The sequence below is a fragment of the Andrographis paniculata genome, unplaced genomic scaffold, assembly GCF_009805555.1.
Source record: "Andrographis paniculata isolate CXL003 unplaced genomic scaffold, ASM980555v1 Contig53END, whole genome shotgun sequence".
Taxonomy (NCBI): domain Eukaryota; kingdom Viridiplantae; phylum Streptophyta; class Magnoliopsida; order Lamiales; family Acanthaceae; genus Andrographis; species Andrographis paniculata.
In genome coordinates this window covers 801,279-818,130 of record NW_026137588.1, presented here as the reverse complement: position 1 = coordinate 818,130, position 16,852 = coordinate 801,279, and the positions used below count along the sequence as shown (strand labels likewise).

At 27.1% G+C, this 16,852-nt stretch overlaps 2 protein-coding genes across 2 annotated transcripts; one reads left to right on the top strand and one right to left on the bottom strand.

Annotated features, from left to right (window-relative positions):
• Positions 1 to 2,107: 2,107 nt before the first annotated feature.
• Positions 2,108 to 3,671, bottom strand: LOC127255241 (cytochrome b561 and DOMON domain-containing protein At2g04850). The gene has a single exon (XM_051280702.1). The coding sequence runs from the start codon at positions 3,560 to 3,562 to the stop codon at positions 2,357 to 2,359; it is 1,206 nt and encodes a 401-aa protein (XP_051136659.1). The 5' UTR covers positions 3,563 to 3,671; the 3' UTR covers positions 2,108 to 2,356.
• Positions 3,672 to 13,463: 9,792 nt separating this feature from the next.
• On the top strand, positions 13,464 to 16,337 carry LOC127255278 (plant UBX domain-containing protein 10-like). Its single transcript, XM_051280751.1, has 4 exons — positions 13,464 to 14,132; positions 15,069 to 15,242; positions 15,692 to 15,814; positions 15,912 to 16,337. The coding sequence occupies exons 1-4, from the start codon at positions 13,578 to 13,580 to the stop codon at positions 16,137 to 16,139; spliced, it is 1,080 nt and encodes a 359-aa protein (XP_051136708.1). The 5' UTR covers positions 13,464 to 13,577; the 3' UTR covers positions 16,140 to 16,337.
• Positions 16,338 to 16,852: the final 515 nt, after the last annotated feature.

The following is a 16,852-nucleotide window of genomic DNA, read 5'->3' as shown; positions in this document are numbered from 1 at the left end:
CTTAATTTGTACTACATTTTGATATAATAATTATTATTCAAAGATGAACAAGTAAAACGTAGATAAAACCCTTGGAGTCAGACGGAGACAATATTAATTATTACTCCCTTAGTCCCATATAATTTGTCCTTTCATTTTTTGAAAATATGATTATATACTTTTATCATATTTTAAATTTTATAATTTATGATTTTTTTAATCTTAATTAAACTATTTAATTATCTTAATTTTAATTTATAATTATTTTTATTATACCTTAATTATTTTTACTAATACACTTCTTAATTACTTACTAATTATATTTTACCTAGTATCGAGAGTATTATTATTATTATTATTAGAGCAAAATCATTTTTGGTCTCATTCAATATCATAATTATCAATTTTGGTCTCATTCAATTTTTATTTTTATTTTTTTTATCAATTTTGGTCCCGGTCGTGTTGGCTGCTTGGGACGGCCAGTCACCTTTTGAGTTATCCAACATCGCCGTGTTCAAGCCAATACGACCATATTCTATCTCAATCAACCATCTTGGGACTAAAATTGATAAATTTTTATTTGAATAAGACCAAAATTAATAAATTTTTTTGAATGAGACTAAAATTAATAATTATAAGATTGAATTTTGCTCTTATTATTATTATTTGCACCTCCTCCAACCAAGTCTCCCCTTTGGCTGTCTGAAAATTAATTATTAAATTAAATATATATATATATATATATATATACCTGCAGGTCCAGGATTAATGGAGGCTTGAGGTTGAGGTTAGGATGATCGAAAGCTGGCTGGAGATGTGAACGGACGCAGTCGATTATATCACCATCTGGGCTCTGCAAAATCAATATTCCAATTATCAATATTCATATATATATATATATATATATATACTGGTTTTAGAGAGAGAGAGAGAGAGAGAGAGAAAATACGAGGATAGTCTTGAGAGAGGGCTTGTTGATTCCGGCGAGGAATTCCGACAGATTCAAGGAGGAGGAGGAGGAGGAGACTACTGCTGCCGGAATTAGTAGTAATAATAATAATAATAATAATAATGAAGTAGTGTAAATTAGTAGAGTGAGAGTACGGGTATGAGTGAGAAAGACCTTCAGAATTGAAGATGAAGAAAAACAAGAAGACAAAATCATCGTCGAAGCTGCAGTAACAATTGTTTGTTTGTGTTGAAGTGAAATTATTAATTTAAATATTAATTATTACATATATATATATATAAAAAAAAAGCAGATATGTCGGATTGGAGAGTTCGAAGCGGAACGGGTCTAAGGCCGGGTTGAAGCGGAGCGGGACGGGACGGATTTCGGATTTTAATATTTTTTAGTTGAACGGATCCCAAAGTTTGCAAAATCCATTTCAAACTCGCTCCATTGACATTCCTACATAGGAGAGGTGGAAAGATGAAAAAATGAAAACGAGAAACCCATCGATATTGCATCTACTGCACAAGGCCGGCTCGAGATTGCATCAAAATTTCACTCTCAATTTTTGTGCCGTTGCACCAGTTTATTTTTTTTGACTCGAAGGAGAGAAGCCTCGAAAAGGTGGGGAAGGCTTCTAAATTAAAGTCACCATATTTGCTCTAATGTCAGCACAAATATCAAATGTCTAACTATTACTCTTGAGTCAGTGAATTCTATGCAAATTTGATTTTTAATAAAAATAAATAGTAATAATTATTATGATATTTTTTATATTAAAAATTTAAAAAGTAAAAAAAAACAAAAAGAAAAAAAAAATTCGCTAAAAAACCAAAAATATAATACTTCATTGGTTCAGACATGATGTTCATTTTACTGCAAATATAAGAATTTAGAAGAGATGGAATTAATAAATAATTAAAAATATATTAATTAAAATAATTATATATTAATATTAACATAACTCATTACTCTAATTAAAATTAAAAAATTTATAAATTTAACCATTTAAAATGAGATTAAAGTATATAAGTTTTTTTAAATAAAAAAATGATAAAATAAATGAGATACACAAAAATAAAAAAATGAACATAATAAATGATATGAAGAGAGTAATAATAAACATAAATTTGAATAATAAAAAAAAATCATTCCATAAGGAATGTTTTTGGCATAATTACTAATATATATATATATATATCCCTTAAATATTAAATCAATAAATATTTTCATTTATAATATTTTAGACAAAGTCGAAATACTTCTGACATAATTACGAACAGTCTTACTATCATCCTATACTACGTTGCAAATTAATTTCAAACCAAAATTCAAGACAACTCTTCTTCGACTGCCCAATTGTCCCCTATCAAAAATTCGATAGTCCCCCGTTTGGCTGACCCCAATCTTGACAAACCACAAGCCTCATCCTCTACTAGATGCACTCCCCTTTTCTGAAAATGTCCCAAACACACCCTCCCTCTTCAGCTTCTCCTCCTTCGCTTTCCGACAGAACATTATCCAAGAATTCACTTCAAGGGCAATGCAGATCCCCAACAATGTCGAAAGACACAGACAATACCCTAACTTGGCATAGGACTCACCTTCTCCCATGGCTTCGAAGCCCTGAAAACAATTCACGACGCCGACGACAACGCAGCCGTAGCCGACGAAGTGGTGGTACGACTTCCAATACTTACGGTACTTATTCGTAGTCTTTGGCCGGAACAAAAGCGCGAGCGTTTGTAGCCAGCCGAGGCAAAACGCCGCGAAACCGAGCTTCCGGTGAAGCCCGTAGGCCCGGCCCGGCGACATTTCCCCGAGCTTGATCCCGATGGAGAATCCGACGGTCCCCAAGAAAACCGCGGTTAGTTGAATCCCGGCGTGCGCGTAAAACCACGCGGGGCCCGCGGATCGGATGTGTCGGAGGTACCGGGCCGCCACGATCCCGGCCGGGAGGAGGAACCCCCACGAGACGGCGTTGATGATCCCGTGGACGATTTTGAGCGGCCGGGCGGCGTTGCGGGATTTCGTCGTCGACCCTGATAGAACGTCGATCGTCGTTATCGACGAGAGGTCGGACATCGTCGTCGGGTGGATCGTCGGGGAATAGCCTTGGACATAAAGCCCACGGTTCCAGATAAAATGGATCTTGGTTTTATTCGGGCTGAGTTTAATCGTGGCGTAGATCTGAATAGTGGCGCCGTTATGGATTGTGGCCATACGGCCGCCGTACAGTGTGGCCGACGACGAGAGGATGTGGAGGTCGAGGGGGCGGGAGAGGAGGGGAGATTTTTGTAATTTTACGGTCGGGTCTAAGATGTACGGGAGGAGGACGAGTTGGCCCGAATTGGGATCGGGGAATGCGATTAGGGCCCGTGTTCCCGTCATTTCGGGGGACGTCGGGTTGATGCCCCACCCGACCCAACCCGACGGGGATATGAAGCTACTAAAGAATACGACGTCGAGAGTGGCGTTGTGCGGGTGGAACGCCCACGCTATCGACGCTTGTTGCGTCGGTAATAACATGCATTTTTCGAACGTTTTGGAGGCCGTCGTCGTCGTGCAACGGACGGATAACGCTCCATCGACGCGCGACAGAACGAGAATCGAGATTAGAAATAGAAACATAGGTTTTAGGACTGGTACAAAATGATGTAAGGAAGTTGGAAAGACGAATCTTGTAACATGAAACTATGTAACAAGACTACAAATAGAGTGAGAGAGTTAAGAGAGAGAGAGAGAGAATTGTTGTGTAATGAGTAATGTATAGATTATAGTCTATGGTATCAATCATGAGGAAGATACTTTTGGATGTTCTTAGCTTTGAAGTAAGATTTCAAGCATGTTTTTAAGATAAATGATGAATATGATGTTGATTTAACTAAATATATATATATATATATAATAAAAATAGACAATAAGATAATTGAAATTTTATAACACGATATATTATACCATTTTTGTTCGATTTTAAAGGTCTCGTTTACTTTTTACATGTTAATCTTTAAATATTAATTATTATATCAAAATATAGTACAAATTAAGAGAAAAATGCAAAAATATTTTCATTAGTGCCTTATAATGCTAATAGAAAGACATTTGTACAAAAGACTATACAAATATAATGATATTTTTAATGTTAAGTACAATGACACAAAAAGTAAATATGATCTTTGGATGCGGACGGAAGAAATATACTCCCTCCGTCCCACATACCATGTCCACGTTGCCGTTTCTATCCGTCCCATATTCCATGTCATTTTCATTTTTTGGAAAATAATTACGCACTTTAATCTTATTTTAAATTTTTAATTAATTTTTTTAATTATATTTAAACTAATTAGTTATTTTAATCTTAATTTATAATTATTTATATTATAGGATAATTATTTTCACTAATACATTCTTAATTATCTATTAATTACACCTATCGTAAAATACCGTGTCTACAATGTAACAGATACGGTATGTGGGACGGATGTAATATTATATAGAGAGTATGTTTTCTTTTATTTGAATTTGATATTAAAATAATATTTGATGAGATATTTTGTTAAAAATGTAGAATCCAAATAAAAAAAAAATGAGAGTTTGGTAAAAAAAACATCCAAAATGATTTATTATCTACCTTTACTAAATGTGCCAACGGTAGATCCACATTCTCTTTTTCGTATTATATAAATTATAATTGAAAATATATTTTTCTTTTTAATTAAAAATCAATATATTTAAAATTTATCTTATTTATAATTTAAATAAAATTAAGTATATTTAAAATATCATATAACAACTAAACTACTATCCATATTACAACAAAATATTTTTACTTTGCTATCGGTATTACAATTTTTTTAAAGCATATCATATTCAATATATATTACTATTTATTTAAAAAAATTATAATAAAGATATATTTTTTTTAATATTATATATTTAATATTTATTTTTCAATAATATTGTATGTAAAATTTAATTTTTCCTGGATAAATTACATTGTACCCTCAAAGTTTATTGAATAGGCATCAATATTCCATGCTATTTAAAAATTATATAAGATTTATTTGTATTTTATAAAATTCTATGCAAATAAAAAATCAACAAAAAGAAAAAAATTGTCTTAAATGTTACGATTACAATTGAAATTGCATATTTAACTTAACAAATTTATGTGCACCCCATGCAATATTTATACTCCTTCCGTCCCGGTGAAAGAGTGCCGTTTGCTTTTTGCACGTAGATTTTTTAATATTAGTATTATATTGGATTGTAGTAAAAAAGACAAAAATATCCCTATTAGTATAGTGTAATATAAAAGTAATGACATTTGTGTAATATATTGTAAATTGGAAGCATATTTATTATGTTAGGTAAATAGTACAATTACTAAATTAGAAAATGGTAATCTTGTTTTGGGACGGATGAAAATAGAAAATGACAATTTTTCAATGAGACGGAGGGAGTATTATATAAAATACTATTATTTCTTTCGTCTCAAATACTGCGCAATATTTGATTGCAATAGAAATTTATGTAGATAATATTAAATAGAATAATTAAAAATTATATGATATAATAAGATAGAGATGTATATTTATTGTTTTATTCAAACCAAAACTAAAACTAACATTCAAATAATATACTATATATAAATTAAACACATCACTAATCTTTAGATTATATATATATACGAAAAAATAAACTTTGGTCCCAATATAATTAAAATTTATTAATTTTTTGTTCAAATATAAAAAAAAAAACTCATCAATTTGTCTCAATATAAATAATTCCAATCAATTTTGGTCATATTATAAACACTTTCAATCAATTTTGGTCCCACCGTTAAAAAACTAACGGAAATTGCTGACGTGGGCATAACGGAGGTGACGTGACAGTTGACCTGGAAAGTACACGGCTATGTACAATTATACACAACCATGTTGTTACATAACCATGTATATTTCAGTGTATAATTATACATGATCATGTTGTTACACTGCCACGTCACCTCCGTCATGTCAATATCAGCAATTTCCGTTAGTTTTTTAACGGTGGAACCAAAATTGATTGAAATTATTTATAATGAAACCAAAATTGATTGAAATTGTTTATATTGGGATCAAAATTAATAAATTTTGATTATATCGAGACCAAAATTAATTTTTTTCCATATATATTGGAAATGATGATGTTGTGTAGTAATTATGTTTTGGTTAATATATATAAGTGAAGCTTTAAATGTATTGCTTGGCTTCAAAGCTAAGAGAAAGTTATCTACTTGATTTCCATCATTATGAAAGCGAACCTTTTATCTATATATATATTATTATTTTAATATAAAATTGTGATAAAATACTTTTTTTTTAAACAAAAAAAAAAAAGAAAAGAAAAAGAATATACATGTGTAAAAATGTAATTTCGTTTGTGTTAGACGAGAAAATTTCAACGATAAAACGTAAAATTTAAAAATATATTTCGAATTTGATATGTATTGTCTGAGATTAAAGATCTCTCAGCAATGAATTTAATTACACTAAAAATTGATTAAATAAAAATTGAAAACATGAAAATGATCGTGTGACTACAAGTTTCGTATTTTTCAATCCTAAAAATTTAAAGATCATGTGAAATTTTAATATGATCGACACACCTAAAAGCTATTTAATTCGACAACGGAAAGTGGGGGACGGGACTTGATCTCGAGAACTAAGACTCTGATACTATATTAGATGATATAAATGACCGCAACACCTAAAAATTTAAGTTAGTAGGATACGCTTTATTTATTTAATTATCTACAAACCGGAGTCAACCAACAAATTGTTTGCTTTATGTTTAAATTTTGAAATCTTAATTTGAGTTTATAATTAAATAGTACTACTTTGATATACTCCTTCTCTGCGGCTCCAAGGTCTCATTTATTTTTTACATGTTAATTTTTTAATATTAATTCTTATATGAAAATGTAGTACAAATTAAGAGAAAAAAAGCAAAAATACTTCTATTAGTGTCTTATAATATTTATTATAACGACATTTGTGCAAAAAATTATACAAATATAAGAATATTTTAAATATTAAGTACAATGACACAAAAGATAAATGAGACCCTTAGAATCGGACAAATAAAATAATATTTTGTAAAAAATATATATATATTTTTATTGAAAATTATATCAAAATGATAATAAAATTTTGATATGAAATGCAAATTTTAAAAATTATAATGCTCACAATTATTTATTTATTTTTTTTATGGCGTGGGCGGGACAAGTGGTGATACAATTTTTATTTATTTTTATTTTAAAAAATATATTAAATAATTATTTTAATATTAAAATTAATATATATATATATATAAATAAATGAACAAACTCATTAATTATATACTACTGTTCTATATAGGCTTTGTTATTTTATTATTTTATATTTGGAGCAATATTATTCGTTCTTCACAATTTTTAATAAAATTATATTATATTTTTTCATAAATTATTACATTATTTTAAATAGGAGTGTCAAAATTAAATCCGATACGAAAAATTAAACCCGTTAGATCTGAAATGTTTGAGTATTTCAAATTTGCAAAAGATCGGGTCGATCCAAACTAAAATTAAAAAAGAAAATAAAAATTATATCATGTTTGGATTAAATTTTGGGTTAACCGGAGAAAATATAAAATTCAAGTTGGATTTCACACTTGGATTTCAGGTTGACTTAAATTATTATTATTATCATTTTAATTTTAATTTATAATATTTATGTTATATTTAAATTTTTTATTTTTTATTTTTTATTTTTTTTTTAGGGGAGGGGAGAGATTTTAATAGAAGGGAGGTGAGGCAAGAGGGGAAAGAATATTAAAATTGTAACAGTGTGTTTGATTCATATGGAACGGAAGGGAGGCGAGATAAGAGAAAATAATATTTTTGTGTTTCGTTAGGCAGGAGAGGGAAAGAAAAATAGAATAATTTTACTATTTTGCCCCTATATCATATAAATAAAGAAAAATAAAAGTATTTAATAAAATTTGATTAATTTATTCATAAAGCATGATACAAAATTTCTTTATATAATATAATAAAACAAAAACTACATTATAAATCATCGGAAGAACCAAACATTATATACATAATGACCGATGTGCGTGCTTCGGGTGGACATTCAATAATCGTTCGAAGTTGGTCTGAATTATTCATAAAAAAAACAATATATATATGAGTCCATCGTGTTTCAATTCCACGTTACTTAATCATACATGAGATATTTATTAACATCACCGATAAACTATAATTTACTTATAAATAGTAACAACATAACATAAAATCATATATAAATTAAGTATATAATAAAGACCAAGTCTTATTTTATCATGTCAAAATCAAATGTACTTATATAAATTAAATTAATTATTAAACTAAATTAAATTATTTAAACAGAATTAATTAAGATATATACTTAATTATAAAAGAAATTTGATTAAATTTATTTAAAAGTATTTTAAAATATATTTGAATTAAATTAATGTAATTTGTTTTAGATAACGTAAATATTTATTAAAATCAAAATAAAGAAAAATAATAATTTTATATACAAATATAAGAATAGATATGGTAAAATTTATACAAACTAAATCAATTATAAAAATTACATTAATTTTTTATAATATGTTTATTTGATAAAATCAATAATTATAATTAAATACAACTATTTAAAACTAAATCAATTTAAAATTATTTATTTTTTAAAAAAAATATTATATATTATTTTTTAAAATATTACACTAAATTTAATGTAAATTTTATTTAAAATTTTTAAAATATATAATGTAATTTAGATATATGCACAATATACATTAATATTCATTCGTATAATTAAAAAGAAAATAAATAAATATTAAAATTTAAAAATATTATAAAAATTTAATAAAATGTAAAAAAATAGTATAATAAGTAAAAATTGTTTAATAAAATCTCTCTCTCCAAATTCCCTCAAATTGGAGGGAAATAAAAATCTAAACAAATTAAATTCCCTCCCCTGTTAGAAAACTTGAACCAAACAATTTTTTTTTTTAGAATTTCATCCCTTTCCCTCCTAAAGCCTCGAACCAAACAGACCCTAAAAAAAAAAAAAAAAAATACTAAGTCATATTTTTAGATTTTTTCGTATCGAACTTGTTCAAATTTCGAATGATTTAACTAAATCAGGTTAACTTGAACCCGACTCTAAAAAATTCGTGTCATATTCAGATCTAGAATTTCGAGTCAAATTTCGAATTTGGGTAAGACTTGGGTTGATAATATTTTTTGCCACACCCATTAATAAGCCTAACACAAATACAATCCAAAAATACGAATGGACACCCTAATTTCAATTTAAAAATAAAAATAAAAACAAATAATTTCCAAATGTTGGGCTTAATTTACAGCTTGGAACTTGTATGATGCATGAGGTTAGAGTTGCGCCAAATTGAAAATAATATTTACTTTTTTTTTTCTTTTTTTTTTTTTTTAAGTAGATCAATTTTTTTTTTTTAAAAAAAAAATCTTTTCGTCCACTTGCTTAAATATATATATATATATATTTTATTTTTATTGTTAAAAAACAATACTCGCTCCGTCCCGGTTTAAAGAGGTGTTTTGGGGTTTTGTAGTATATTAAAAAATAATACCCCCCTCTCAAAACTATAATTTGGGTTATATTTGACACGAGATTTAAAAAATATTGATATTATATTGACAGTGGGTAAAAAGTACGGGTAAAATACTTTTTTGCCATTGTGAGCGTATTAGTATAAAAAATAGTGACAATTGTGTAATAATAATGAAAAAGTAAATGTAGTTTATAGTGATATGATTATTTATGGAAATAAAACTATTGTTTTAGGACGGACTAAAATGGTAAACAAGACTATTGTATTGGAACGGAGGGAGTAGTATTTTATTAGTTAGTGGAAGTTTGTAAAAGATTTTTACATTTTTGCCTTGACTTTATGTAAAAAGTAATTGTATGTTTAATTATATGCTTGTAATTTAGGTAAAAAAGTTAGGTGATATTTTGGTATTGGTATATGTGTATGATTATTTTTACTAAAATACGAAAGATGTACTTTGCAGTGGGACGGACGAAAGTGGTAAAAATAGTACTTTGAGTTGAGATCGGGGGAAGTATTTATTTTCTATTTTAATATGTATGAATTCAACTATACATTAAAACTATTGTCGCATTTATACTTATTTATATCAATACTAAGGGTACAATTGTCTTTCCATATTAAAATTAATACTTTATTGATAAATAGAAGTGTATAATATGTTTTTGACATTTTTTTTTCTTGTAAGTACAAAAAAATGAGTTTTTTTTTTTCTTTATAGAAATTATGAGTATTTTAATATTTATATAAAAATTATTTTAAATAGATGTTTTTGGATAAAACAAATAAAAATGATAAAATTAGTATATTGAATTGGAATACAGAGGATACTACTTCATCCGTAGCAAATAAATACGTTTATACTTTTAAGCTGTGTTTATTTAAATGATATTATTATAATCCATAAGATTATTTTCAATAAATTATATAATTATGAGATTAATTAATATCATATTTATTGTATTTGATTAAATAAAATGACATAAACTTTAATAAAAATATAACTTGAATAAATTAATCCTACCCATCTAAATAAAACTAATTATATTTAATTAGCATATTAGTAACAAATACTCCCTCCGTTCAATTTCTATTATCCTAAAGTATATTTGCACGGTTTTTTAGGTAATTGTCTTTTTGTTATGAATTAACAAATTTGTCCTTAATTGTATGGTAGAGACTAAAAGTAATAAATGAACAAAGGGTAAAAATGTAAAATTTGTGTTTAAAAAAGAAAATAGGACAATAGTTGTTGGACGTCCGAAATAGAAAAGTAGGACATTAGTTTGTGGATAGAGGGAATATATAACTAGCAAATATATGTAAAATTACTAAAATAGCCTTATAGAATTGGATCAGTACTTTGTTTATATTTCTAAGTCTCGGCATAGTAACAACAACCATAAAAATATTACTTTCTTTGTCCACTTATAAGTGAGCTCATGTAAAAAAAACTTAAATTAAAAAGAATAATAATATTTAGATAAAAAGAAATAAAAATAATAGTAAATTGATAATTGAATAAAAATAAAAAATTAAATTAAAATATTCTTAAATTGTTTACTTTATTTAGTAAAATTATAACATATCCATATATTAACATAATATACGCTTCATCTGTCCTAACTATATCTATTATTTTCACAATTTTTGTCAATCTGACTTAAAATGTATCTATTTTTATTATATTAAAAATAATCAATATATTAATATAAAAAATATTTTAATTTTGACATAAATTATAAATATACAATTACACATATACATAAAATAAAATACTAAAAATATCAAAAACTATCTTATATGTTTTTACTAATCAATAAAATATTATTATTTTTTAATATATTACAAAACAATCAAACAAATACTTTCATCTAGATGAAAAAAATATTACTCCCTCCGTCCCTTAACAGTTTATTTATTTTTCTATTTTAGTCCGTCACTTAACAAAGTATTTATTTCTTTTTTAGTAATTATACTATCTACCTAACTTTACAAATATCCTTCTAATTTACAATATATTATACAAATGTCATTACTTTTATATCATACAATACTAATAGGGTTAATTTAGTCTTTTTATCTTTATTTCTACTTTATTTCAATATAATACTAATATTTCTAAAACTCCGTGCAAAAAACAAATGGATATATAGATATGGGACGGAGGGACTATTTTTTGTACTTCCTATATACTTCCTCCGTCCTTTATCTATGTATACGTTTGCTTTCGCATGTAGTTTTAGAAATATTAGTATTATATTGAGTTGTAGTATAAATAAAGTAGAAAAGATTAAAATAACTTTATTAATATTGTGTGATATAAAGATATATTGTAAGTTATAAAAGTGGTACAATTATTATAAAAAAAAAAATGAATACTTTGTTATAAGAGATATTAAAAATAAATAAATATTTTATTATAGAACATACCAAAATAGAAAAATGAATAGATTATTATCGAGAGATTGAAATAATCCTTTGTAATTAAGCTAAAAAAAATAAGTCAATCCAAAAATAAAATCATCTTTTCCATATATCAAGGGAATCCAAGATAGACTTTATAACCTTCCATGTTCGTTTTAATTTATTTTATTTCATAGATATTGCTGCAGGTGTCTGAAAAGGAAAAAAAAAAGCATCTTCTTTCAACTATGCTCAACATATTGATAATAATAATAAAAAAAAAAAAGTTTTCTTAATAATCTTAACAACTCAGTACTATAAAATAAATGGTGGAAAAATCAAATATTTTGATTATTTTGAGCGAAATTGATAGAAATATATATATATATGGGCGAAACTACACGAGGCTATGAGGGTCAACTGACCCCATCCCTCAAAATATATATATTTTTTAATATGAATAAAAATAAAATTATGTATTTTATAGTAATTTGTTTATCTTAATTTTTTATTTTGTAATATAAAAAATTATAAAAAATTTATCTGTACGTTGATTTATATTTTTAGTCTTTAAATTTTATTTTTTATAGTAAAAAAATATTAAATTTTATGTAATTTTATTAAAAAAATTTTCTAAAACATTTAAATTTTCTAATTTTTTTATCTTTTGCCACAGTGTACTATGAATAAAAAAAAATATAGCCCCCCAACTTTTACTGCTGGTTCCGTCACTGTGTATATATATATTGACATATTAAATCAACATGAAAAAATATATATATATTCTCAAATATTATGTTTGTTCAGTATCTAAATTAAAATTCAATTAAAGTATAAAATCAAACATATATATATATATCTCAATTATTAGAGTGAGTACTATTACTTAGTTGCGAATTAGGATGTTAAAATTTTTATATGAAATTAATTATCCTTCCTTTGCATTTAGTCATAACATTTTATTTTTTAAGTATTTTTTATTTTGTCAAATTTCAGTAGAATATATTATAATAATTCAATCAAATTTACTAATTATATATATATATGGTCAAATTTGTCAATATATTTTTAATTATTTATTAATTATAATTTTATTACTATGACATTATATCTCGAACTAATGTAATATCGCATAATCACTGTTACGACCATAATTCCTAAAGAAAAAGGCATGTGAAATCTTGTCCAGTAAGGGATGATAACTTGTGACCGAGAGGTCATGGTTCAAACCCGAATTAAATATTAAAATTAAAATAAAAAATTAAAAAAGGCATGTGAAACCTTACCTCTAAAGCCCATATTCTCTCCTAAGTTTTGACAAAAGGTTAGACACATTTCAAAGTTGATTTTGACAATCAATCATAGGATTCTCTTTCTTACAATGATTCTTTTTTAAAAAATAAATAAATAAATATATATATATATAATATAACAAAACATTACAAAATTATTAATGTTAGAATTCTATGAAATATGTAAACATACATAGCCCTTCTTACATACAAACTTTCATTTGCAACACTACTCTAAGTGTTCTTACACATCCCAACAAAATCTCGAACATCATTCTCACAACATTACAAACCCAATGTCTTCCCCAATCGAAGAATTATACAGCGGTATCGTGAGAAAAATTATCAAACTTCCACAGAACATACTCGGCGAAGTCTCCCGCGCTATGAACCACGGAAAAACCCTAATCGGATTCGGAAACAATCATCATCATCAACAAATCTCCCACGCGCAACAATTCCCGACTCAAGATCCGTCCGCGGCCGCAATTTTTCCGCAAATTCAAGAAGAATGGGCTTTTCTAGCCACGTTCGAGCCACATTACGGCAATTCACACCCTTTCTTCTACGCGTGTAGGTTTTCCGACGCGTTGAGAATAGCTCGGGACGAGCGCAAGCTCGTGTTCATGTACATCCACTCCCCGGAAAACCCTTACACGCCGTGTTTCTGTCGAGACACCCTTTGCGCCGAGGTTGTAATGCAATTTCTCGACGTGAATTTTGTTTGTTGGGGCGGGCTTGCGAGCCGAGGCGATGGCCGGCATTTGGCCACAGCGTTACGGGCTTCGATGTCTCCGTTTTGCGCGGTTGTGGCCCCGGTTGCCGGGGATAATCTAGAGATTCTGCAACAGGTTTGAGTCGATGCTCCATATGTTTCTTGATTGAGAAATATTCGTTTATTTTTTGTGCGAAATTTAAGGAATATAGTTGAAAATAATTTATGTATGTTGAAAGATTATTTTGTCCTTAGTGTCTTTGTAATTGTATTGATGGAAATATATATAAATTTAAAGGTATTTATGGTGTTTGGTTTAGGATTTTGGCCTATATTTTACTATCTACTATTATTTTTTAAAGAAACAAAAATTAAATTAAATATTTATTTTTTATATTTATATTATATTAAAAATTAATTTTACATTTTGATATAACATTAATATGTATTTATAGTACTATCACACAATTCAATTTTTTTATATTTAAAATTCAAATTCAAAATGCAACTCCAACCAAACACACTCGTGTATAGGTCTATACTATATGTATTCGTTTATTTTTTTTATAGAGTTTAATGAGCATAGTTAGGAATTCTTTTTTCTTTTTCTTTTTTCTTTTTTTTTTTTTTATGTAAAGACTTTGTTGTCCTTCTGTTTTAATTTGATGTAATTGTATTGACGCAAATAAATGATATTTTTGTTCTATTAGAAAGTAAATATTTATTTTTGATGCAAAATTTAAGTAATAATAGTATTTTAACTGTAGTGAGTAGTTAAAAGTAGTGTAACGATATTTTTGCTTTTGTTTTTTTAATTTGGAAGTAATGATGTGATGTAAAACAGAGATATTTGTTGAAAAAATATTATGTATTTAATGAAATTGTTATTTTATAATTGGACAACAAAAAATAAAAGTATATATACTTTCTGAGTTGACGAAGTAAATTCATAATATATAATGAGTTTATATTTGCTAAAAAAAAAATTGTGTATGTAACGGTGTTTGTAAATTAGATTTGTAATTTCATTATTATTAATATATAATTGAAAATTTCTCTCGAAATTCAACAGATAGAAGGTCCCGTCTCGCCGGCCGAGCTGGTGGAGATTTTGCAACGGACGATGGAGGAACAAGGCCCGGCTTTTGGGAGCGAGCGGGCAAACCGGGACACGACGAGACGGGAGGATCGACGGCTTAGAGAAGAACAAGATGCTGCTTACAAACAAGCACTCCAAATAGATCAGGTGCAAAATGTTAAATATTTTGGATTTAGAAAATTTTGAATAGAAATTAAGTTTTGAATGTTATGTTTTAAATGTATGTTTGTTTGGTTTATATATATATATATAAATATTTAATGTAATATTTAAAATATAAATAAATATCTATTTTTGCATAAAATGCAGATATAGTGTTTTTAAAGAAAAATAATATTCATTCCGTGCCACTAAATCTATACATATTATTTTTTTTCTATAAAAAAAAATTACATTTTTTATTTATAGCAAGTAACTATTACATATTTTTAAAATCTATACCCTTTTAATATTAATTGCATTTATTTATAAAAATACTACAGCTACTTACATATTCAATCTATAAAAAAATTTCTACTTAAATTAACTCGATCATATACTTTGAAAAAACATGTAAATAGAGATAAACTCATCAAAATTATTTTCTCCGTATGTAGTCGAAAGAAAGGTTCAAGAAGAATACAAATTCCCGGGATAGTGCTCGAGAGCCTCGAAAACCTAAAGAAGGCGCAAGCGCCGGAGCTTCTCAAAGAGCCCGAGAAAAAGGCGAAGAAACTCAGGTATATATGTGAAGTGCTCAAATTTTTTAAAAATTTGAACATAAGCTTTTGATGAGCTCTACAATAACTAAAACAATAGCAACAATTAATTTTGTAGATTTTGATTCGATTTCCGAATGGGGAGAGAAGGGAGCAAAGCTTCTTGAGCACAAATAAGATTCGGGCGATCTACAAATATATCGATGATTTATTGATCCCCGGAGTCGGGAGCTACCGTTTAATCTCAAACTTCCCTCGAAAAGTCTATGGCGCCGATCACATGGAAATGAGTCTTAAAGACGCGGGCCTAAATGCGAAAGCTAGCCTTTTCTTGGAACCCCTTTGATGTTAGAATTTAGGTTTTTTAGGGTTGTTTGGAAATGTTAAGCGTGAAAAGATTTTATGTAATGGGTAAATTATATAACACTCTCTTGTACTTTAGTAAAAATGCACAAAACATCTTGTGTTTTATTTATTGCGCAAAATCCCCTTGTGTTGTTGTAAAATTTGCACGAAACACCCTCCTTGTCCAACATTGATGTTTAGTTCTAAATAAATACCTAAATTACGTATATTTTATACAAATAAAAAACGTAAAATATTTTAAATAATTTTTTTTAATAAAATAAATCAATAAATAATTGATTAATCATTCATTTTATAGTTTTTCGAAAATAAATTGTTATCTAAAATTTACAAAAACTATAAAATAAATGATTTATCAATTATTTATTTATTTATTTTATTCAACAAAATTTTAAAAAATATTTTATGTTTTTTATTTGTATAAAACTTGTAATATAGACCTTTATTTAGAACCAAACATCAATTTTGGACAATGAGGTGTTTTGTGCAAACTTTACATTAACATAAAGGAGTTTTACGCAATAAATAAAAGACGAGGTGTTTTGTGCATTTTTACTAAAACACAATGGGGTGTTGTATAATTTACCCTCTATATAATCTAGAAAATTGCATTATATTAATCATTAAAATAACAGGTCTATACATAGGCACTATAAAACATACTCGATAAACTCAAATCTAAATGATCTAATA